Here is a 21,188-nt window from a genome sequence, read left to right on the forward strand (position 1 = left end):
CCAACACCAACAACGGCACACAGCATCCGCTCGCCGCATCTCGGTCTGGTCTCGACGCGACGACCGCGACGGTGCATCGGTGCACCGGGTCTAATCGCCGATCGCTGATCGCAAATCGCTAATCGCAAATCGCCGAACGCCGAACGCCGAACCAAGTGCTCTCTCCGCTCCACGTCTCCGCTCCCGACCCTCCGACGCCGCCAGTGCCCCATGTGACAGTGTACCAGTGTGCTCCGCAGTGACTCTCGAGTGCTCCATGCCCAGCCGAAGAGATGGCCATCAATTTTTCGGCGTCCTTCGCCGCCTGTCTGGCCGCCGGACTCAAAGTACCGCGACAGATCATGTACTGCATCTCCCAAGGTAAACGCTCCTTTTTCCCTCAACCCTCACTGACCACCCGCATCATCATCTCTGCCTCTCCGACGTCGCGACGTCCTTCCTTATCGTGCGCGCACTCCAAAGCATCCCGAAAAAACAACAATAAAACCAATCAAACACAACAAGACGCTCTGTTTTCATATCGCCACAGCCACCCACCGTCACCGGCCGCGACCATCTCGCCCAGCACTTCCTCGCATCCTCTCACAGACTTTCTTCAACTTCACTTTTAAAATGCAGCACAAAGAAACCACTGTGCACCGGATAATCGATATGTCCGACTATTCCGGTGCCAAACTCTCTTTAATTTAACCAATCTAATTCATAAATGACCCCAAACATTTAAATTTAGCCAAAAAAATTCAAAAAGTTGGGTAAGAAAGAAAAGGTTGAGCTCGTTGTCCACGTTAATCAATATTGCACTCTAAATGTTCTTTATTCGAGACGCCAAAATCGTATTCTTTTGTGCACGACTATAAAAAGCTCCAAGTTTCATATAAATTATAAATTACCATTGTTTGCTTACAATCCTGTTTTTTGATAAATGATCCAGACCACATCCTGTTGTGTTTATTTTTATATCCCGTTTTGCTTTCATAATCGTATTAAATAAATTTTAACTAGTTTAACGTGATTAAAATCCTTTATGAATCGAGAAAGCTTCGAAATATCGTTTTTGCTTTATTGTACTTTATAATCAATATTGCAGTAAACACTCTTTATTCCCGTATATAATTTTCTTTTGTCAGAAATTATAAAAAGAGTGATTTTCCTGTAAATTGCGCATTACATTGTTTGCTTTTATTAATAGTTGTTTGATAAATGATCCAAACTAGTCATTAAAATAAATTTGTTATAAATTCATCTTAGTATTTCGATCTTTTAAATATAAAGACGCAAATTTACTGCCAACACACTTATTATTTAGCACCTTTCTATAGTTAACAACAATTTTTAATACTTAGCCAAGTACCTAATTAAGTTAATTTAAAATATTGAAAAGCTTTTATTTTTTCGCCTTTAATTTATTTTATTACCTGCATAAAGTAAACAACAAATTTTAGTGATTATTAATAATATGAATATGTTGATTAATTTATTAATGTTTACAGTCTCAATATTTAACAAAACAAATACTCATCAAGTATTTAAATGATAATTTTTTAATTAAGTTGTTTTAAAAATTTATTCGTGCAATAATTTTAAACAATATGAATTGTTACTTAATAGGAAAACAGAAGCAAATGAGTAAAACCATTTATTACACATTAATTAACTAAACTAATGTTTATTTTTACAGATTGTTTCATTATTTACATGATAATACAGCAAGAAATTACGAATTGTGCAGCAATTATTAAAATGTTTATAATTTAAATTTTAGAAAATAAGTAATATCATTAACATTCTGCATGTCCAATTTCTTATTGCACTAATTGCTTTGATTCTTTCACCATTAAATGTGTATTTATTATCTCTCCCGATTTGTAGCTTATTATGCAAATTTATGCATTTCATATGTTTTATGCATAAATTAGCTTTTAAGCCATTTACAAATGACCAACAATAATTGTTTTTTTCAAATTTCTTGCCCGATAATTTCCGCCAAGGTTCATTTGTTTCAGCCAACTGAAACTAAAAAAAAAAAACGTGCAAATTATACACGAAAGTATAACGAAATTAATTGCGGTGATTATACATAAAATTAGATTTAACATATTTATGTAAATAATTTACAGCTGCAAACTATAACTGTTGCATGTCTTTTATTCAGATTTTTCGCCATATAAACAAAGAGAATTATGCAAATTTTATGCATAAACAACAAACAAATATCAAGAGCATAAATCAAACCGATACAACTACATAGAACCGAAAGGTTAATTTGTTTAAACCGAAAATAATAAAAAAAGTGTTTTAAAAATAGGTTATCCGTAATAAAATTATTGCGGTTTAACATGTTAAGTACGTCAGGAAAGTAATGTTGTTAATTTCAGGAAAAAAGCAAAGGAAATACTTTCTAGTCCTGGCTGTAAATGTAGATAATTAATTGCTTACTTAACTCGGTGTTCAATTAAACTTTTATCGACGTTATTAGATTAATTCAGCCGCAAATATGACAAGACAATAATAAATATTTGAATGCACCATTTTGTTTCCTTTTAGACGCTAAGAAAAAGCTTTCAATTTTCTAGGAAGTACCACGGATAAGTGGTAGTACTAATAGTAGTAAAGTTGCAAATTGTTCCACCAACAGGTGCATTTCTAATTCTCATATACACGTTACTAAACCAGTTTAGGAGGAAGACCAGCATATACATGTCCAATTAGGCATGTGTATAAAGCGGATATTATAACAAGGATGCAATTGTATCGATTCAACTTCCATTAATCGACCATTTATCCTATTGATATTGCTCCATCACATATTCATCTAACATATCTGCTCCTGCTGCAACGCCGAAAGCAGGAACGAATATTTTTCATCAATTACGTACGTCGAACGTTTCAGCCGAAATTTCACGGTTGACAATTTAACGAGCCCATTGTTCCCGACACCGAAACAACGAAACTCGGTGTTTTTGGGAAGGTGTGCCGACTGAAAAATCGGTTTCAGGATGTGCGAAACGTGCCGCCGCAAACGCTCATTATCGACGTAAGAAACCGATGCTAATTCCATTTCCTGCACATAAAAATTCCTATTAATAAACTGCAATTCCGTCGATTTTTCCGTTTCTCTCGATCGTGCAAAACTTTCATTGGCAGAGCCAGATTAATTCGAGCAATTTACATCAGCCGATACTGATTTTCAGTAGCTGAATTATTTATGTGGTGCAGCAGGAAGCGCGTTTATTTAATATCTGCGGATTATTAATGAGGTACCGATATGCAGCAGGACTGCTTAGAATGTGACAACGCTAAATTAACCGTATACGTTAATATATCAACAATATATGTATCATTATTGCGTTCCAGCCAATTATTTACGATATTAATTTATTTATAACCCACTTTGAGCGGGATTTTGCTCCGGTTTTCCTCACTTTATTTGTTCCTGTTTGGCAAATTTCTGCTAATTATTCTATTATAAATTGTCAATACACACTTGTTAGCATAATGAAGAATTAGTATGCATAACGTTTAAGTGTGTTTTCTAATAATTATCTCGCATTTTTCAGGAAACTTTAGATTAGTTCCAGTTGATTACAATTTTTCATGAATTAAATGTTTACTAAGTAGGATTAATTAAACATATTATGGAAGATAATGTGATTATTAACAGCCTGAAAAACATAGGAAATAAATAATTTATGTAAATTATTGATTTTTATTGAGTGGTAAGATTTTGGCCCCCCCATCAATCACTCCACCGCCGTCCACATGCCGAGGAGAGTACCAAGGAGAGGACGGCGCTCACCTTTACCTATCACAAATTCCCCGGACATGACTAACGCACTCACACACACACACACACACACACACACATACACAGTGCCGAATGCATTTTACATTGTTGCCGTCTGGTGACCGAGCCGGTCCTGCGTCATTATTAGTTGACCACAAGGTTCTCAAACGGGTTCAGTGTGTCTGCATCGTCTAGCCCGCCTTATGACTGAGATGCACAAGGTCAACCATTATCTTCCACATTGCCAGATAGAAAGTGAAACATTTCAATGATAAATACCGTTAAAAATGATCTTTGCATAATTTTCGGCTTATCGGTCCATGTTTTTTTTTCTCAATTTCAATTGATAGGGCAGGTTAATTGTGGTTCCTGTTTCGACTTGGTGGCATGATCAAACGTTCTTTAAAACGACGAGCTAATATTTTTGAAATGTGCTGCATTAATCGCCAGATGTTTTTTTATATACATAATTAATGCACCAGTTTATCTTGATGGGTCAAAGTAATTACGGATTAATGTTTGCGAACGATATGCAGCCAAAAGTATCAAGATTCGCGGCAGCAGTTTTGTTTATTTATAACTAGGACTATCAATTAGGTATCTTGCGTGTCTAAATTGGCATTAAGTGATAGCACCGCATATTATCTAAGTGTTTTGTAATAATTATAAATATGTACAGAACCGTTCCACTAATTTATTTATAATAACGTTAAATAAAAAGTGAAATAGTTAATTAACTTTATAATTACTGACTGAAACTGAAACGAAAAGTAAATAGATGATTAAAATAATCCGCTGAAAAGTTCATAGAATCCAGATATCGAAATCAAAATCCAATTAAGAGCCAGTTTTAATCGTAGCCAAAACATGCATACGTATTTTTTATTAATGATGCAATTAAAACAAGTTTGATTGTTTAAACAACAAATTATAAGAATTTTTCAACGTCTGCGACGACACGACGAAACACAGACCTCGACAACAATTTATTTGCGAATGCGGTTTATTTACTTTTTGCGGGGAAATAATATGAGCTCACAACATGTTTTGTAAATAAAATCGTGGAAACATTTAAAAATTGTTGAGACCAGTTTTAAGACCGAGACGAATTTGAATCATCACTATTTATTTTGTTGTTTTTAAATGTTACACTTCCAAAGGTTTCGGCCAACTCGACCGTTTTACTCGTGACGTGATTAATTTGTATCATTGCTTAAGTTAATTTAAATTAACTTAACTTGCTCAGAATTTGCTCACACTCACCTGAAATCAGTCAGCAATCAGCAACCTATAAATAAATAAATAAATAAATTATTTTTAAAAACACAAGTACATTAATTATTATTATTATAATAAATAGATACGCCTCAAATGGGAATGGGAATGGGATTGGTAATAAAACGTTTAGCAAAGGATGTCTAAATGAATTGGCGACTAATTGGTGGCAACAATTAATTTAACGCATAAACAGAGTGAACATCCACGTCAGGCCGTCATCCCGACATCCCGTCATCTCGTCGTGCCCGTGAAAACGAGCCATCTTTGAAACGGTAGAAACGGACATTATCCGCAAACGAGGCATAAATTAGTGTCATTAATTGCGACGGACATAAAATAATAGTAAACCGTGGAACATTAAAATATTCATTACTCAATTCACAATACTAAACATATCTATTAACGTTCCTACAATGGGGATACACGCAGTAAAACCGATATTTATTGCGCGCTCGCTCCGTCGCAAATGGACAAACAAAAAACGGCGATTATTGTAAAAGAATGAGCCACACACACATGTCCACATCTCCCGTCGGTTGCGTCCGCGTCTCCGTATGTCCGTGTGTCCGTTCTTTATGCAGTCCACGCTTTCAGTCGTCATTAAGCTTAATGTGAGAAGTCGCTGTAAAATGATCTCAACATTAAAATATTAGCTGCTAAACTTTTAGTTTTACTCATTGGCAATAAAAAAAGTATTAGTTACATTAATTTGGGGCATTCAGTAACTGAAATATCTTATGCTTTGCTCTTTTCCAATGTAATCAAACCATTGTCAGACTTTATTTGAGCAGACACTCAAGACATTATTGAAACACTAACATTATAATAAGTAAATTGAGCAGGAATTTGATCAAAATACGTCCAACATTCAAGAAATTGTTGGTACAAAACATTACAGTAAGTAAATGAGCAGGAATTTCATCCTAATATGTCCAACAATAAGAGAAACCATCGTCAGACTTTATTTAAGAACAACTTAGCTCAAACATTCAAGAAATTGTTGAGGCAAACACATCATAATAAGTAATTCAGCAGGAATTGGAACAAAATACGTCCAACACTAAAGAAATTATTGGAACAATAACATTATAATAAGTAATTGAGCAGGAATTTAATCAAAATACGTTCAACATTAAAGAAATTGTTGACAGAATAACATTATAATAAGCAAATTAGCAGGAATTTCATCCTAATACGTCCAACAATAAGATAAAATAATCGTCAGACTTTATTTAAGAACAACTTAGCTTAAACATTCAAGAAATTGTTGAGGTAAACATATCATAATAAGTAATTCAGCAGGAATTGGAACAAAATACGTCCAACACTAAAGAAATTATTGGAACAATAACATTATAAGTAATTGAGCAGGAATTTCATCCTAATATGTCCAACAATAAGAGAAAACCATCGTCAGACTTTATTTAAGAACAACTTAGCTCAAACATTGAAGAAATTGTTGAGGCAAACACATCATAATAAGTAATTCAGCAGGAATTGGAACAAAATACGTCCAACACTAAAGAAATTATTGAAACAATAAAATTATAATATGTAATTGAGCAGGAATTTGATCAAAATACGTTCAACACTAAAAAAATTGTTGAAAGAATAACATTATAATAAGCAAATGAGGAGGAATTTCATCCTAATACGTTCAACAATAAGAAAAAACCATCGTCAGACTTTATTTAAGAACAACTTAGCTCAAACATTCAAGAAATTGCTGAGGTAAAAATATTATAATAAGTAATTCAGCAGGAACTTAATCAAAATACGTTTAACATTAAAGAAATTGTTGGAACAATAAAATTATAGTAAGCAAATGAGCAGAAATTTCATCCAAATATGTCCAACAAGAAACCATTGTCAAACTATTTAATGAAAACTCAGTATAAATACTCAACAAACGTCCACCAATAAGAAGAAACCATTGTGAGACTCTGTACAACGAAAACTTAGCTCAAGTACCCAAAAAATTGCTGAAACAATAATAAGAAAGTTCTTGAAGGTCTACCTTCTCCGGAGTATTCTTCGGGCCTTACTCTATCTGATTTCTACTTTCTTCACTCAATGTAGCCTTTAAAATAGTTACACAGAATATGAAAAATTACTTAAAATTAGACTGTGGGCCTCCAAAACAGGATGAGAAAACCTTGAATAATAATTTTTTTAATAGAATCGGTTAGTTTAGCACATGATAAGACGTTTCAGCAGTCGAAAACGTGATCGTTGCATTATTTGGGATTGATTAAGTTAGAAACTAGATTGATCAGATCGCGAACGTAGGATAAAGCGAGCTAAATGCTCGTCTCGAATATATTATCAGTAGTTGTAAGTTGAGGATGCATAATTCATGAGAGGTCGGTTAAACGGTCTCCGCGGAGCGTAATGTATTAATAGGTATCAATGCGAATTTCCCCGGAAAAAAAATGCGGCGCATTGTAATTATATTATATACATGTTAAATAGTTTGAATGCAAAGTCGCCCCGCAAATTATCGCCGATTTTAATCACGCCATTTCACCGTTGTATACGAGGCCACCATTTGCATATTTCATCTTCTAATGGTATTTCGCAAGATTCAAATCTTTATGCTAAAATTTTACACTGCACATATTTTAATTTATTCATGGAATACAAATTTAAATTAGTCTCGTTGCGGTGTGTCGTGACAAAGGAGCCAGGAAACGGCGGAATCGGCCCTAATCTCGCGAGACGTACAAAACCACACCACGAACTGATACGTTTTTATTACCGGGACTGACTCATTTAAATGCAATTTAATATAATATTTACATTTTTAAATCGTTTCAAATTTTGTATTGGCAACTTAATTTTTACATTAATTTTCATGAATTATTTGAAAATTATATTTAATTAGTAGTGATTATAATTCTCTCTTACATTTGCCTTAGACTGACGTTATAAATTTAATAATCTGTATGTTTTTATCAAATAAGAAAATAAAATATATTTAGATTAGTGTAGCCTTACATCCTTACATCGAGATATTTAACTTTGCCTTTCCCTGAAAGTTCTAATGAACCAGAAACGTGAAACATCTTTAATAGTCACAAAGTTTCATACCTTCAGTTTAAAGTAACACTTTCTACAAATGTGTTGAATGTAACTCAGTTTTACTATTAAAATAATGTTTTCTTACTTAAATATTACATTACTAAATTATTTAAAAACTGAAACTGAATCAGAATTGTTCAATAAATAATAATAAATATAAGAACATGTGTGAGGTAATGAACAGAAGAGTATAATTACGTGAACAGAATAAACAATTTTGAATAGAAACATCCATAAAGTTGGGGTTGTTTGTGGGAATTTGAGGGAGAAAATTAAGAACCACCTGTGAATGAAATGATCAACTGAAATTTAGCGGTTGCGGAGCTGAATTAGTTTTCCTTTTTGATAGTGGAAAGTTCGGTGTTTGTTTTATTTGTTTAATTCTGTGCTAAATGCTTTCGCCGCTCGCCAAACGATCGTTCGCCATACTTTTATTTTTCGTTTCAGTTTCAGCGAAGTAGCTTCAGCGGATTAACTTTTATGGGGCACTAATCGTTACTTTCTCTTTTCGAAATAAACTCTTGACTGTGCGAAATAAAGTTTAACGGGCATTCATAAATACCTACATCCACGTCCGATTGTTACTGTTTACTTTAACAACTTCGCCCTTTATTCAAATCAAACTTTGTGCTTTGTGTCGAACTTCACACTCCACAATGTTTATTATTTAGCATTTCATTAATTCGTCGCACCTTAACGGGGACGAAAATAAAAAACAACGAACGAAAAATCATCAGGCTGATTTATGGTCCGATAAGTTTTTTCCGGACGTTCCATTTCGCAGACGGAGTGGAAAATCACGGAAATGCATTTGTATTTAACACGTTTCTCCCTTTTTGTAATTACACGACCATCACGTTACCATTTTAAGGGTGAGTTATTGGTGGTGTTTTTATTTTTTGTTCCGAATCCATTACAGGACACTAATGGACGCATTGGCACCGTTCGACAATGCTCAAAAAAATTAAAATCTTTGAAACTTATATACAAATATAAACTTGATTAATAATTCAATTCATATTTTTTTAATTTTTATAAGGGACGTGAAAAAATATTAAAAATATATTAATTTTGTTTAAGTTTATTACTTTAAAAATATTTTCTGAGTGATTCTAAATGAAATATAATAAATAATTTAATGAAATACAAAATTTTTTGATGAGTATTGAAAATAAATTAAACAATTGGAAAATAAATTGATTTTGATTATTAGTAAACGAAAAAATCAATTAGACTAGACCAAAAAATTAGATAACTTAAATTATATATTTAAAATTATAAAATATTTTCAAATTTACTTTATATAGTAAATATTTGTGGAGGGGACTAATCACTATAACATACCAAGAGTGTGTCCTCAGTGGTTCAATCTTCATAAAGAAATCTAAAAGAGCCAACCAACGAATTACTAAACATTGAAAAAGTTACCTGTACTTTCGTAAAATACAAAAGAATATTAAAAAATGGGTTAGTATATTTTTTAGGGCAATTTAACCGACGGACGAAGTTTTAGATCACCATTAATATGAAGCACATCTGCCTCGATGGTCGTACGAATGAATAAACAAATCGAGACGCACTCTTCGGCCATTAAGAGAGCAGTTTTCGAATTGATTTGCCAGTTGAACGTCCCCGTCGCGTAAACACCGAAACCGGCGAGATGTGCGGAGATCATAAATGTGCGATGTTTAAGCGAAATGCCTTTAACCCCCGATCGGGTCGGGCTGTTTCGATGCGCGCACCGCACCGGCACGCATAAACTTCGCCGCCCGGCCCTGAAACGCTTTCGGCGGTGCAAACGAAAAGGAGAAAAGGGAAAAAACAAAACGTACAAGACCGAATACACGTCGGACAAGTTTGCCGAGAGTAAATCTCGGCAGCGGGATCAATCAGTGGCGCAGCCGATACGTTTAATCGGGCCCGGACAAAAAACATCCATAAAACTAATTATTCCTTCTTGCTTGTCTAGTCTATTTGGTCTGGGCCGATATGGGACCTCTCCAAAAATAGACTACGATAATATTTTTATGTCATTATCTATTTAAAATAAACAAAATTGATTAGAATTTATGAGAGTATTTATAAATTCTATTTTTACATTAAACATATAAATAAATTATAAATTTTTTTAAAATATTTAATAATATTAATCAACGTTAATCGCCACCGACAGATATTATATTATTTTTTAATGGGCGCATTCGCCATTTTTAACAAATTACTAAAAAATACTAATTAATAAATTTTAATAATATAAAACAAGGTAATTATTAATATCCTTTGATCAAGAACACTAATTTGTAACAAATCCTTTGTAGAGTACTTAAAAAATACGCGTAGGTGAGATGATTTGGCTAATTTTTTAATGATTTTATATGTACAAAATATGCGATAAAGTTAAAAGTGTTCTTCAGCAAACAAAATTGAAATTTTAATCATCAGCTCTGTTAACAAGCGCCAACCACATTTCGTAAACACATATGCTTGTTTGTGTTTTTAAACGCAGACAACAGATTATGCAAATACAATTAGATTATTCATTATCGTTAAATTAAATTAATTGGTAGACAAACACATGAATTAATTATAACATAAAGGTGTTGGATCTCACTATTAAAAATTCTGCCGTAATTATACTCATTTTATAGACGGTAAGCGAAATAATTGTCGGTAGATTTATCGTCAATTATGCACACTGTGGTGTACATCAACTGCGGCATTTTATTACCCCAATAATAATAATAATTAATAATAATAACAATTTAAATTATCGACAATAATTCGGAATTTTTCACGAATTAAAGTGGACGTAGAAATAAAGTAAAATGTGATGGGCACTGAGCAGTAATTTCCACCCGATAATTAACCAGTTAATATGCAAATCCCGCATTAATTAATTGATTGTAGTTAACCACTTCATACATCCTGAATTTTACTGCCCGCTGTCCGTTTTACACTTAATAACACACAGAAAGTGTTGCATGCGGCAATTTGATACTGTTAGGTGAGAGAATCGCCGTTCCTCTTCCTCCCATACGAGATTAATTCCATTGCAAATACAAATTTGTTTTAAATTATCGGCTCTCGAACGAATTAATTTTCCCGTGGACCGTTTAAAACCCGATTAAAAGCCTCGCCGACATGATGGGGGCCACACCGGGGCACGTCGTAATTAAATAAATAAAATTAATCAGCCCCCGGTAATTATTAAAAGTAGACAAATGATTTTGTGATGTCGATTAGGTTTGGAGAGGCTTTAAAAATGCATAAAATTGAATTATAATGCGGTTTTAATGGCTCTGCTCGTGTTTTTTTGCCGCCGCGAGTTTGTATGTTTACACGTGTTGCTTATCAAACCATGTCCCGATAGTGTGTTATTATTCGTTTGATAAATGTTTCTAAAACCGTTTCTAATTTTACCCCGCGTTGGGCGCCATGCGCAAACGATATCATTAGCCGGCCAACTTACAATTTTCGACTGGACATTGATTGTTGTTATTTTAATGTTGTAGATAGACGCTCGACATTTCGATTGCATTACATTATTTAATGTACTAAAAATTAAAACATAAAATACCGAGTATATTGATTAAAAAATAAATTAATTTATAAATGTGCCAACGATGTTTTATATTTTAATTAACTTTTTAATAAAAACGTTCTAGTTTGTTTTAATTAAACACAATTTTTAAATATAAGTTTATTTTTTTATTTCATAAGGTTTAATAAAAGTATTCCGGGAAAAATGTATTATATTGTCGGTCTGTTTAATCCAATTATATTTATATAACATGTAAAATATTAGTTCGATATAAAACCTCATTTACGTTTATATAATTTTAATGATTTTGTCTCTTAATTGACATTAATAATTAATTTGATGTTATTAAAATGTCATTCGAAAATACTAAAAATATAAAAAATAAAAATAAAATAAAAATGATGATATTAAAAAAAATAATAATAATGCCACAGTCAGGCGTAAATAAACAGAAGCGTCGAAAGAAAGAGTTTCATTGAAGTGACCAGAGACCTCTTGTTGCAGACACAGCCGCCCCGTACGTCCTATACAAAGACGGCATGGACCGGGCCCAGGGCCAGTGGGGCCCGCAGGACGCGTACCCGCCGCCACAGCAGCAGACGTCCGTGGGCGCCGGCAGCCCGCAACAGGCGCTGGGCCCCACGGTGCCGCTGGGCGTAGAGGCGGACACGGTGCCGCCGCGCGACCAGAGCCTACCCTCGCCGGCCCCCTCCCCCTATCCGGCCACGCAGGCTGAGCCACGCGACGACGACATCCAGCCGGAACAGCCGACGATGGACCTGGAGCCGAGGCCGGCGTCGCAGTGCTTCCCGACCGACCTCCAGCAGCAGCAGCAACAGCAGCAGCAGGCGTACCAGCAGTACGCGCGGGCCCCGCCGCCGGCCGCGCCCCCTCCCGTGCCGCCCCACATGCTGGGCACGGGCAGCTTCTCCGCCCTGCAGTACTTGAAGCAGCCGGGCGTGATGCTGACCAGCCTGGGCCCGGACGGCAACGGGCAACTGGACCAGTACGCCAACCAGATGCAGGACCTGCGCGCCGCCTCGCTGCCGGACGTGATCCAAAACCAGCACGGGGTCGGCATGAAAAAGAACCCGAACGGGCTGAGCGGCGAGCTGCGCCTGTTCAAGTGCCTGACCTGCGGCAAAGACTTCAAGCAGAAGTCCACGTTGCTGCAGCACGAGCGCATCCACACCGACAGCCGGCCGTACGGCTGCCCGGAGTGCGGCAAGCGGTTCCGGCAGCAGTCGCACCTCACCCAGCACCTCCGCATCCACGCCAACGAGAAGCCGTACGCGTGCGTGTACTGCGAGCGGACCTTCCGCCAGAGGGCCATCCTGAACCAGCACCTTCGAATCCATTCCGGTGAGAAGCCCTATGAGTGCCCGGAGTGCGGCAAACACTTCCGGCAGAAGGCCATCCTCAACCAGCACGTCCGCACACACCAAGGCGAGCGCCCCTCCTTCGATAGGCGGCCACTCTCGCCGCCGCAGCCGCAGTCGCAGCCGCAGCCGCAGCCCCGTGGCCAGACGCTACTCGATTTAATGTTGTGCCGCACGGGCGGTTAGAGTTGGTCTGCTGCACTGCTCCCCCACATTCATTTTGTTTTTACTTTTCTTTGTTCTCTCTCTTCTCTTTTACTTTTGACTCTGATGTCTCTCTGATTTCACGTTATTTCAATCTTTATGGTTTAACCAACACCTTCATCCATCGATGTAAACTCTCTTTTAATAAAAACCTATTTGTGTGGTCAATTTATAAACTATTTTCCAAAAAATAACCAAAAAATTAATGGTCCTACAGATGATCTGGATGGAGGTGTTCGTTTCCTAATTAAGTTGCCACAAAATTCGAGTATTAAGCACAATCACTTATGATTTGTTTCGTTTGAATATAAAAATGAAAACGACACAAGTTGAAAGGACCGATTTGGGCTGGGGAAGGTAAATCGCATGCTTTACTGCTTTTAGAACATCTTTGAGTGACCCGTTGAATTTTATTTGAGAAGCACCATTTAAATTAAACAGCACGAATCAAAATTTCCGCAACAACAACAACTGAAACATTTCACAAGTTCAATACACCGGCATCGCGTTTGCATCACTTAGCACGTCCGTTTGTAAACATCAGTAGCAGCAGCAACAGCGGCCGCAGCAGCAGCGTATAAATAATTAGGGACGTGCACCGATGAAATGGACCCATGAATACGTTCGAATTCGTGCACAGACGGACCAGACCGGTAGACCGGACTCAGACATGCAGATTGATGCATCAGATTTATCTCGCGAGCCTGTCCCCAGTTCAAAATCCGTTTCACAACAATTTATATGAAACATACACGAGCGAACATGCTGTTCCAGAACGGTTCAGATGCTTTAATTACAGCCTTTGGCACGACGCTCTCTTCTTGATATTCCTCGTAAATTGTCTCTCTATCAACTGGACAACGCTCTGGAGTAATCAAACATATATTGGCTTATTGGAAAAATCATAATCAACAGATCAATTAATGATTGTCTAATTATCATAAAATCTTAAGAGTTTTATTAATTTTTACGACTCCATAAAATTTTATAGCTTTTTCTCTTAATCGTCGCATAATTAACTTTAGTTTTTTACTTTTTTATCAAAGCATATGGATAATGAAAGTACACAATAAAGGGAATAATTATCTATCTAAGTACTACTTACTTGATTAAGTCTGTGAAAAATAACAAAATACCATAAAATATACAATTTATATTTTGAAGGTAACTAATTAATATTACTACCATGATATTTCAAATTCTTGTTATTTCTTAATGTTAATAATAAATTTATTTAGTAATGATAAGTAGCATTTCATAATTTACTAAAGTGGCTCTTTAGTTTAATAAATTTAAGAGTGAAATGAAATATTTGTATTTTTTTAAAAATGGTGGATGCGCCACCATTAATTTTACTTTCATTTATGTGCTTAAATCAGATACTTCAGTATTAGATTATTGGACAATATCATAAAGATTAAATTTAGTAAATAATTTGACATACAAGAAATATTAAAAAGTTAATATAATTAGTGATTCTTTTAAATAAATGACAAGTTGGTAATAAAATGGGGAGTAGAATTGAATTTATTATTAACTTATTTAGTTTTATTTTAAAAAAATGCCGAGTAACTAATTAAATTAATCTGAAATTATTGATTTGTATGTACTAATTAATAAGTAAAGCTGTTCTGGAACACCAGTCGCCCCAAATTAAAAAAGTTAAGTTTGAATCCGTCGAGAGCAACGAAAGTGACTTGTTTATTTGTTGATTTGCAGACGTGAGCCCGCACTTGGTGTTCAAGAACGGCATAAACCCGACGCTGTGGCCGCAGGACGTGCCCTTCCCGCCGGACGAGGGCAAGGAGGAGGTGGCGTCCACGTACGGCGACGGCGACGGCCAAAACGACCGGGGTTGCTTCTCGCCGAACGGCGTCACCAACCTACAGTACCCGGCCTACTTCAAGGACACCAAGGGCATGAACCACTCGGTGTTCGGTTCCGGAGCCAACTTCGGGGCGCTGCAGTATCTGAACAAGGGCCAGGGAGGCAAGGGACTGCCGGACGTGATCCAGCACGGTAGGTCGGCGGGCATGCCGCTCTACGTCCGGTGCCCCATCTGCCAGAAGGAGTTCAAGCAGAAGTCGACGCTGCTGCAGCACGGATGCATACATATCGAGTCGAGGCCGTATCCGTGTCCGGAGTGCGGCAAGCGGTTCAGGCAGCAGTCGCATCTCACGCAGCATCTGCGGATACACACCAACGAGAAGCCGTACGGGTGCGTGTACTGCGGCCGCAACTTCCGCCAGCGCACCATCCTCAACCAGCACCTGCGGATACACACGGGCGAGAAGCCGTACAAGTGCACGCAGTGCGGCAAGGACTTCCGCCAGAAGGCGATCCTGGACCAGCACACCAGGACCCACCAGGGCGACCGGCCGTTCTGCTGCCCGATGCCGAACTGCCGACGGCGCTTCGCCACCGAGCCCGAGGTCAAGAAGCACATAGACAACCACATGAACCCGCACGCGGCCAAGACGCGCCGCGACTCCACGGGCTCGGTGGACTCGAAGCTGGCGAACGGGATGCTGTCCAGAGGTCTGACGCCCACGACGGTCGTCAAGCCGGAACTGTACTTCCCGCAGTGCTACGCGCCCACCTTCAATCCGGCGGGCAGCGTGGCCCAGTTCCAGACGGCCAACCCGGAGTTCAAGCCGCCGAACGGGCTGCCGGCCCAGTGACTAACGGCCAGCTGGCAACTCGGTCCGTGCATTGGGTGACCGTTTGCCGGCGTCTAAGGCCCCTAGACACCTAGACACCCAGACACCTGGACACCGTTCCATCTGCGTTCATACGTGCTCTACGTTTTCGTTCACTCGACGGTGATGGTTCGGAGATTCGAATCAGGGCGCTCGTTTCAACCCGAATCCCCTTTGCGGGGGCGGAACGTTAACGTTGACACTGAAGGTGGAATAACCGAGTTCATCGGTCGATGTCAATCACAACACGATTGTGATGAGCCTTTTTTTGTATTTGGAACAGGAACACATCCTCACTTTTCGTCTGATACCCCAAAATAATTTCAAAAATAATGTTAAACTGAAAAGTACTCTATTCTGTCGTCGCATTTGAATAATTAATTTCAATCATCTATTCGTGTATCCAATGCACCAGTTGACATCGACCCATGAATTAATTATCACACGCCTTTATACATATTTAAGTCAAGTAAAAACTCACCGTTCTTCAAAAATGATTAAGTAACGCACCCTCACGACAATGAACGAGCTTCCGAGGGATGAAACGAGTGAAACGTCTCTTTGAGTGATTTCCAAATGGTGCTGTAAGAACCACAACAATAGAAAACAAACTGGTCGCTTGTAACATAAGGAAGGTAGCACATAATTGCGATGAGTATACATACTATAAATATATATGTAAAATGTAAAAGTATTTTAAATTTTATTCATATTGTGTCCAATTCACTTAGTGGCAATACTTTTAAGCAAGAAGTACTTTAATAAGTATAATATATTATTGTTGTAGTTAGATATTACTATTATGTGATCTCTTTAAAGCGAATCTGCAAGAGAGAATGACAGAACTGTTTGACGGGTTCTAACTGCATCCAGGTCCCGGACGTCGGGACACCACAATATTTTTACAATAACCCAACAACTAAACTACGGCCATCGCGAATATGTCAGCACTTTTACGTTAAAGGCGCCCTCGAAGGTCCCACCGACAGATCGACGGCTTTTCGTTAACACACCAAAAATTGATCTAGTCAAAAGAAAGAGGTAAAAGAAAAAAGAGTATTGAAGAAGATTTGTTATCGTTTCGGTTATTAGTTAGAAGTAGAAGTTATTTATCCGTTTATCGACGTTCGCGGGACCTTCGGCGGTCTTCATTCATCAATACAATGTAACACGTGTAATATACAAATGATATTTTTATACTCAGCTGTAACAAAGATATTTTTTTATTTGAATACCATAGCAATATTAACAATATATGGTAACATGTTGGGATATTTCCGGTGGTTGTGTGCTTCAATACAATAGAACTATTTTTCGTAAGTTACATACACAACAATATTATTTAATTCTACAGTGTCTTTTAAAATAGTGAAATGCAATTTATACATATACGTAAAAAGATATATGGTGATGGATTGAACCCACTCTTTATATGATCTACCGTTTTTATAAATATATATTCTATATATACAATATAATTAGAATTTAACTTTTTTATACAGGGACAACACACACACAACTTAGATATTTTAATACTGAACAATCTGAGACAGACCATGCCCAACTTACTTACTTACTTACTTACTTGCAAACAAGCAACTCCATAATAATAATAATAATAATAATAATATGTAATAGTAATGATAGTGATACAATTTATCGTTTCAGTTTAACAAGACGAGTTTAGCGACCATTTTATCATCTTGGCAAGATTAAATACGGAGTGCACTCGGCTGCATTCTGTTTTTTCAGTTTTCGACAAAACTACACATTTTTAAATCGACTTATTTTCGTTGGTTCTTTCGTTTCTCTACAATGTGATGTTTAATATGCCAATAAATAGTTTGTAATGAACAAATATAGTTGTTTATCGTATAATATAAAATAGCCAGGTTGTTTCTACAATAATAAGTGTATTTTTTTACAGTTACACGTTGATTTGACGCAAAGTAACATTAGTGCCAATATGTAAGATATGCGTGTGAAAATGTTACTCTCAAAATTGTTTGTCATTTTTAAATATACCACTATAGTACAATTGAAATGAATCAAAATAGTATAAATACAATACAACAAGAATACGGATAGTGTCGTCGGTCGTCGGTCGTCGGTCGTGGGTCGTTGGTTGGACAATCACAGACAACACACAACACTTGCAAATTAGTTGTAGATGATGATATAATTTACAGATGACTGTGCAGATATAGTACTTGCCTTGCCAAAGTTCCTAAACATAGTTACAGGGGACAGCAGTTCATGAATTTATTTACAGATAAGAACGGTTTTCAACGAAAATGGTTCCGATATTTATATACACATGCCAGCATTGTCTGTCTCAGATGAATTGGTGTTGGCTCACTTTACCATGTATACAACAGCATAAACTACAAACAAATATAATGTATAAGGTTTTATGTTTCAGTACAGTACAATTATTAGTTTGTTCAAGGCGAATTTATGGAAATTTCTATGTGGAAAATCTCGAGCAGAATCTTTTCTCGTTGTTAATAATACTAATAATAATAATAATAATAAATAGTACGTGTAAAATTGTGTAAATATTTTCGTTCCATTTTAGGTCCCGTCAAAACTATAAATATTGTACTAAAGACCAAATCTTTTTGTAAATGTATTTGTTTATATTAGATTGTTTGTATACGATTACTTTAGTAAAGAGAAAGTATATTATTAATAAATTGGTTAAGGTCTAAATGTAGAGAACCGATGATTCGTCGGAACCACAACTCTTTCTGGTTTCGTTGCTCCGCTGATCCGTTGCTCCGTTGCTCCTCCGTTCTTTTCAGACAGACGCATTTCGCGATTTAGAAAACTCAACCCAACGCCAAGGAACAGTTGTGGTTCGGCTAGTGGAAAGAAATGTGGCTGCAGCAGCCGATATTTTATTGAGCTACAAGACTTATATAAAACGTGATAGCATTTAATTAGTTATAAGACAATTTTATGTATATATAATTACATTTTTAAATCGTTTTTACTGAAAATATGTTACACATAGTGTATAATATGGAAGATGTGGAAAACGTGAATGTGTGATATCCCAGTTGGGCCATTTTTTTACATGCAACACATATATTGTTTTATCGACCGAAAACGTTCTTCAACACGATCGATCACTACTGTTAATGTTAACGTAATTAACGATTGATTCAAAATTGTGTGGCAGTTAAGACTGATTTGCATGCGTTTCTCAAATTCATTCCAAATTTAGTGCCGCATTCCAGGATGGTTGAGTTGGCTTTGGTGTTCAAGAATGTTGTTGGTCATCGGTGTTTTTAATTGTTAATTTTTATACGTTTGTTTTCTTGGCGTCGCAGTGGTGGCGTCGGTTCGTCAAAAAGCTTTAATCACTTTATAAAAGTATTTATTATTATTATTATTATTATTATTATTTGTTTAGGTTGTTAAATTTGTTTGGGGCCCCACCGCTGCGAGCAATTTAATAGTAAAACTATTTAAAAAATACTCAAACTAGTTGTAAGTAATATTGTACTAAGTGCAGCTAAAATCAATATATTTTACAAGAAATTCTTAGCCAAATCTGCAACCACTTTCAATTAGTATATTTTTTTGAAAATTCAAGCAAGATCTCTTATGCAGAGTACGGTATAGACATATTTAAAATATAATTATACATATAAGTGCCATAGTCTAATAAATAATATAAGAGTTTTGTTTTTTAATAATATATTTTTACAGTTTCATTCTGCATTTCTACATATACATATATTGATCGTATTTTCATGTTAAAATTAATGTCAATCTTGTTCCCACAACCAGATCATTGTCGACTAGTAGATAATCCAATTCAACTTGTTAGTGAGCCTAACTAACGTTCAGAGTGTGCGTTCGATTGAAGTGAAACTGCGATCAATGCAACAGAACAATAGAAAACAAAGTAGGTGTTAGGAATTTTTTCAATAAATACTATATATGTCTAAGACCTTCTTGGTGGTATAAAAATTACACACGACAAATTCACAGACAGAACAACCACTAAAGACTGGGATATTATCGAACAGGGTTAAATATAAACAAGAGAAAAATGTAATAATGTAAATGTTTTCGTTTTTAACCGGTGTGATCGGATTTCGTGCGTTTTCAGTGTGTTCAGAAATAAAATGCTAAAAAAAAAAAAATATGTAATAAAAACGCCCAAATTTCTGTTTGTGAGACAATCTCTAAATCAATTAAAATAACTCAACGGTATATGTGTTTTAAAAAATCGAAAATATTTTGCGTCCAGCAACTTTTCAAATAAGAGAATCATTTCAGTTTGTTTTTGCAACGGCCATTGTTTGTTCGATCATTGTTTTATTATTTTTCGTGAAGAAGATAACAGATACGACACACACAGTAACCTCAATAATGCCATTACATGTTACAGTTACTAAATGCTCAACCAATGTACAATAGTTTTATTTTTCTTACACACATGCAATACATGTATTTGCTCAAAAGTACAAATACTGTAAATAATAGATACCGGAATTGTTTTTATATTATAAATATATTCTAATGATATGAATTGATTCTCTTTGTATTGCATTGAATAAATATGAATGTATTTGTTAAACCCTACTTGTGTTTATTTTTTACACCCCCTCTCTGTCCCATAAAATTATCAATAAAATAATTAATAAAATAATACAAATATTTATGTTTTGATATTCTTAATTGTATCTAAGACATAACGATCGAAAAACTTATACTCCATCTGATTATTAAGAGAGACATCATGTATGATAGAGAGAGTAAAAGTCTCCCACTACTGGCCAAAGTGGAGACTTTTATTCTCATTGTCCTGCATGATACCTCTTTCAATATTCAGATGGGATTATGATATTTCTAAATTATACTTCTAAAAGTTATTATTCGTATATTTCAAAAATTCCAATTTTTTATTATTATTAACCACCACATCCTTCACCTTAATAAAATGAATTAAAATAAAAGAGAAAAAACTTTTTCTTTCCAGTATTATATATATTAAAGGATAATAATGTTTTATAGTTATATAAAATATCACATTGTTGCTATTCTTTTATAAATAAAAATAAAAAATACTTATAATAATTCAATAAATAATTACTAATAAATATGTGATCTCAAAATTAATAAAATATCTTACAATTTGGTCTATAATTGCCATAATATTGTAAAAATTTTTAATAAAGAAATTTAGTTAATGTTAATTAAATATA

General features: G+C 35.8%; 1 protein-coding gene across 2 annotated transcripts; it reads left to right on the forward strand.

Annotated features, from left to right (window-relative positions):
- Window positions 1-54: 54 nt before the first annotated feature.
- On the forward strand, window positions 55-20,565 carry LOC109600395 (myeloid zinc finger 1). 2 transcript variants are annotated; one of them, XM_049963652.1, is made up of 3 exons: window positions 55-360; window positions 12,189-13,130; window positions 14,987-20,565. In XM_049963652.1, the coding sequence occupies exons 1-3, from the start codon at window positions 273-275 to the stop codon at window positions 15,946-15,948; spliced, it is 1,992 nt and encodes a 663-aa protein (XP_049819609.1). In that variant the 5' UTR covers window positions 55-272; the 3' UTR covers window positions 15,949-20,565. The 2 variants fall into 2 exon arrangements, with proteins under 2 accessions (XP_049819609.1, XP_049819610.1); XM_049963653.1 differs by having other exon boundaries at window positions 12,189-13,046.
- Window positions 20,566-21,188: the final 623 nt, after the last annotated feature.

The sequence above is a fragment of the Aethina tumida genome, chromosome 2 (assembly GCF_024364675.1).
Source record: "Aethina tumida isolate Nest 87 chromosome 2, icAetTumi1.1, whole genome shotgun sequence".
Taxonomy (NCBI): domain Eukaryota; kingdom Metazoa; phylum Arthropoda; class Insecta; order Coleoptera; family Nitidulidae; genus Aethina; species Aethina tumida.

Excerpts from the sequence above, each read along its gene's own strand:
- LOC109600395 (XM_049963652.1), top strand. The coding sequence starts at position 273 with ATGGCCATCAATTTTTCGGCGTCCTTCGCCGCCTGTCTGGCCGCCGGA. Across the intron at positions 361-12,188 it reads CATGTACTGCATCTCCCAAG|ACACAGCCGCCCCGTACGTC; the intron begins GTAAACGCTCCT and ends CTCTTGTTGCAG. Across the intron at positions 13,131-14,986 it reads GCACGTCCGCACACACCAAG|ACGTGAGCCCGCACTTGGTG; the intron begins GCGAGCGCCCCT and ends GTTGATTTGCAG.